The sequence below is a fragment of the Coptis chinensis genome, chromosome 3 (assembly GCF_015680905.1).
Source record: "Coptis chinensis isolate HL-2020 chromosome 3, ASM1568090v1, whole genome shotgun sequence".
NCBI classification, from domain to species: domain Eukaryota; kingdom Viridiplantae; phylum Streptophyta; class Magnoliopsida; order Ranunculales; family Ranunculaceae; genus Coptis; species Coptis chinensis.
Window position 1 is genome coordinate 117,881,627 of NC_141458.1, and position 2,887 is coordinate 117,884,513.

General features: G+C 37.2%; 1 protein-coding gene across 1 annotated transcript; it reads right to left on the reverse strand.

Annotated features, from left to right (window-relative positions):
* Positions 1-550: 550 nt before the first annotated feature.
* Positions 551-1,491, reverse strand: LOC147513540 (uncharacterized). The gene has a single exon (XM_086596630.1). The coding sequence runs from the start codon at positions 1,418-1,420 to the stop codon at positions 677-679; it is 744 nt and encodes a 247-aa protein (XP_086452756.1). The 5' UTR covers positions 1,421-1,491; the 3' UTR covers positions 551-676.
* Positions 1,492-2,887: the final 1,396 nt, after the last annotated feature.

Below are 2,887 nucleotides of genomic sequence, written 5' to 3' on the forward strand. Positions count from 1 at the left end.
AGCTGATGTTTTGGGTAATTTTCCAAGAACATAGCAAAGGTAAGCAAACGAAAAAGTGGATAAAGCCTGGTATGGCATCTTTTCACCATTTATGTTGTAGTACAAGCTGTTTGGTTACAAGTATTTTCGTCCTTAAATATACTTCCATTTGCTGCTCCTTAATGGATTCATAAGCTCAAAATGGTAAGAGCGCTCTTAGTGAGAGGTTGGTGGTTCAAATCCATCTGGATCCAATAATTACAAAAAGGAAATTCGGATAATTGTTCACGAATAATTAAAGTAGCTTCTGTTAAATACTATAGACTATAGCTGCTTGTGAATGCTACCCTTGATAAGTTGATAGCTTACGGCTGAGAACTGGTTATGTTTTGTGGTTCAAAGATCCCCTTAAAGACCATGCTTCAGAATTATCAGGAAAGAAGCCATTATCTGGCATTGCTTATCCTTACTTTTTCTATCCTTGGGAAGAAATATTTTACTCCTATGTGATAGTTGCTGTGAATTTTGCAGAGAGAACAATCTGGCCGGCCAACTACGAAATCATAAGAACTTTAGACTGAAAACGGCCATGACTTTCATGACCAAAAACTAAATGGATTACAATGCACCAAGCATTTACACTGGTTACACAACCTTCTCTAAAAAAGAAAGATAAAGGAAAACAAAGATCAATCTCTCAGTCCTTGATCTTGTTCCCTGCATAATATTTTTTCAAAGCTTTAGGAAGATAAACAGGCAACAAGAACCCAAACAAATTAAAGCACCATAACACCAAATTAGCCACAGCAAGTCCTCTTCCAACATACAATCTCATATCAGACCCACTATTTTCATCATCCACTTTCCCAATCTCAGCACTCAACCAATCCACAATAGTAAAAATCCTCACTGTATTATAACAAACCGGCACAAACGCTCTAATCGGTAAAGAAAGCCCTTGCGAAAACGTTACTCCTTCCATAAATACCTGACTTGCTAGAAGAAAAACATGAGGTGCAGCCGCTTTAATCCCTTGTTTATCCCCTTCAAAGATTCCATGAAATATATAACATATCGGCAATAACAAACCAATTATCGCAGCAGCCAAAACATACATACCCAAAATCTTATTCTTTTCGCCGAATACTGGCGGTTCATATGCGTTATTCAAACAAGGGAAAGCAATTCTCGAGAGGAAAAACATGTAAATGGTTGAAAACAGAACGAAACCGATGTTGGCAACGCTTACCATACCACTTGCAGAAAGCACTACAACTACTGCAAGAACGTTGAGTTGACGCATATTGAGAAGACTTCTTCGAGGAGGGGTAGTAGTGTTTGCTGGAGATTTGGTGTTCGTTGCATTTGATGATTTCATTTCAACTTCTTCTTCTCTTGGAAGCTTGATATCACTTCCTGTTGGTCCTACTCCACCAGACATTGGCTTTTTTTTTTTGCACTTTCGAAATGTGGAAGTGTTTTCAATAGAGATAGAAAAAAAGTAGATAACAGAGGTTAAAAAATTGTACACTTGGCAGATGTTGATAATTTATCGCTTAAACTACTACCACGTGTCGGTATTTGTGTTGGTCGTTGAAAAATGTTTTTTTTTCGCTAGTCATTGGTGGTTAAATAAACAATGACATTGCGTGGATAAGTTTGTGTGGAGAGAAACCCTGATTTTAATCATTTTATACTGACCAGTGTTTAGACTTTAGAGACCTCAACACTCACGTGGGGGTATCGGGCCAATTCATTACCAGTTTATCCTAGGGTATTCTATACTAGTATATCCGATGTGTAGCTCAACTGTGAGTCTGTGACGGAGGTGTGCTAATAGTATAATACGACCTAATAGCTTTAGGAGTGATATCAATCTAGCATTAAATACTAAATTATTAGAAATTTGGTGTTTTTTTAACTTCAGAAGAGCTACATATTGATGAAAACACCAAAAAAACACCAAATTAGCCAATATTTGGTTCCAGGTTTGATACTGTATCAAATAACTCGCGCGGTTTTCCCAAAACCGCGCGGTTTTCTCTAGGCTTGGGCTGCTAAATGGGCTTCTATGGCGCGGTTTTGGTAAAACCGCGTGATCTTGTGCTTCTATGGCGCGGTTTTGGCAAAACCGCATGCGCTCAATTACAACAACGGGCAAAAAACGGCTATATTTTTCTAACCCTATAAATTGAAACACTCACTCCATAGTTTTACACTCACTTCTTTTATCTACTCTCTCCTCTTAAAATAACAATGAGTCAATAACCAAAATCAAAATCTAGAGGAGCTTCATGGATACAAGAAGAAAATATTACTCTCACCAATAGTTGACTACAAGTTAGTCAAAATGGTGTAGTAGGAAATGAGCAAAAGTCGAACGATTTTTGGGCTAGAATTATAAATGTATTTCATGCAAATTTAGGAAGAATGACCAAACGCAACTTGACGGGTATGAAACACCGTTGGACTCTCATTCAAGCTAATATCAACAAGTTTCATGCTATTCTTTCTAAAATTCAAGCATCTCCTCTAAGTGGCTATAATGACAATATGATTGTAAGTATTTACTTTTTATTTGTTATTTTGATTCACAAATACATTTTTCAATTCTAATTTAGTTTTTGCTCAATTGGTAGGTTGAGAAAGCAATAAGTGCATATGTGATGCATAATGGGTTTGGAAGTGGATGCAATGCTATAATATCGTGAAAGACTCACCCAAATGGAAGAGGCTACAGTTGAGAAATAATTTGCATCCCACCAAAAAGTCGAAATCAAACAGTGAGGAAGGAGGTTCATCAATTTCAATATCAACTGCGACAACTCAACCAATGGATTATGATCCACACCAAGTTCATAGGCTTGAGGATAGGCCTCTTAGAAAGAAAGAAGGCAAGTAAAGAAGG

What these genes read in the sequence shown, in the direction of transcription:
- LOC147513540 (XM_086596630.1), bottom strand. Translation starts at nt 1,420, where the DNA reads ATGTCTGGTGGAGTAGGACCAACAGGAAGTGATATCAAGCTTCCAAGA.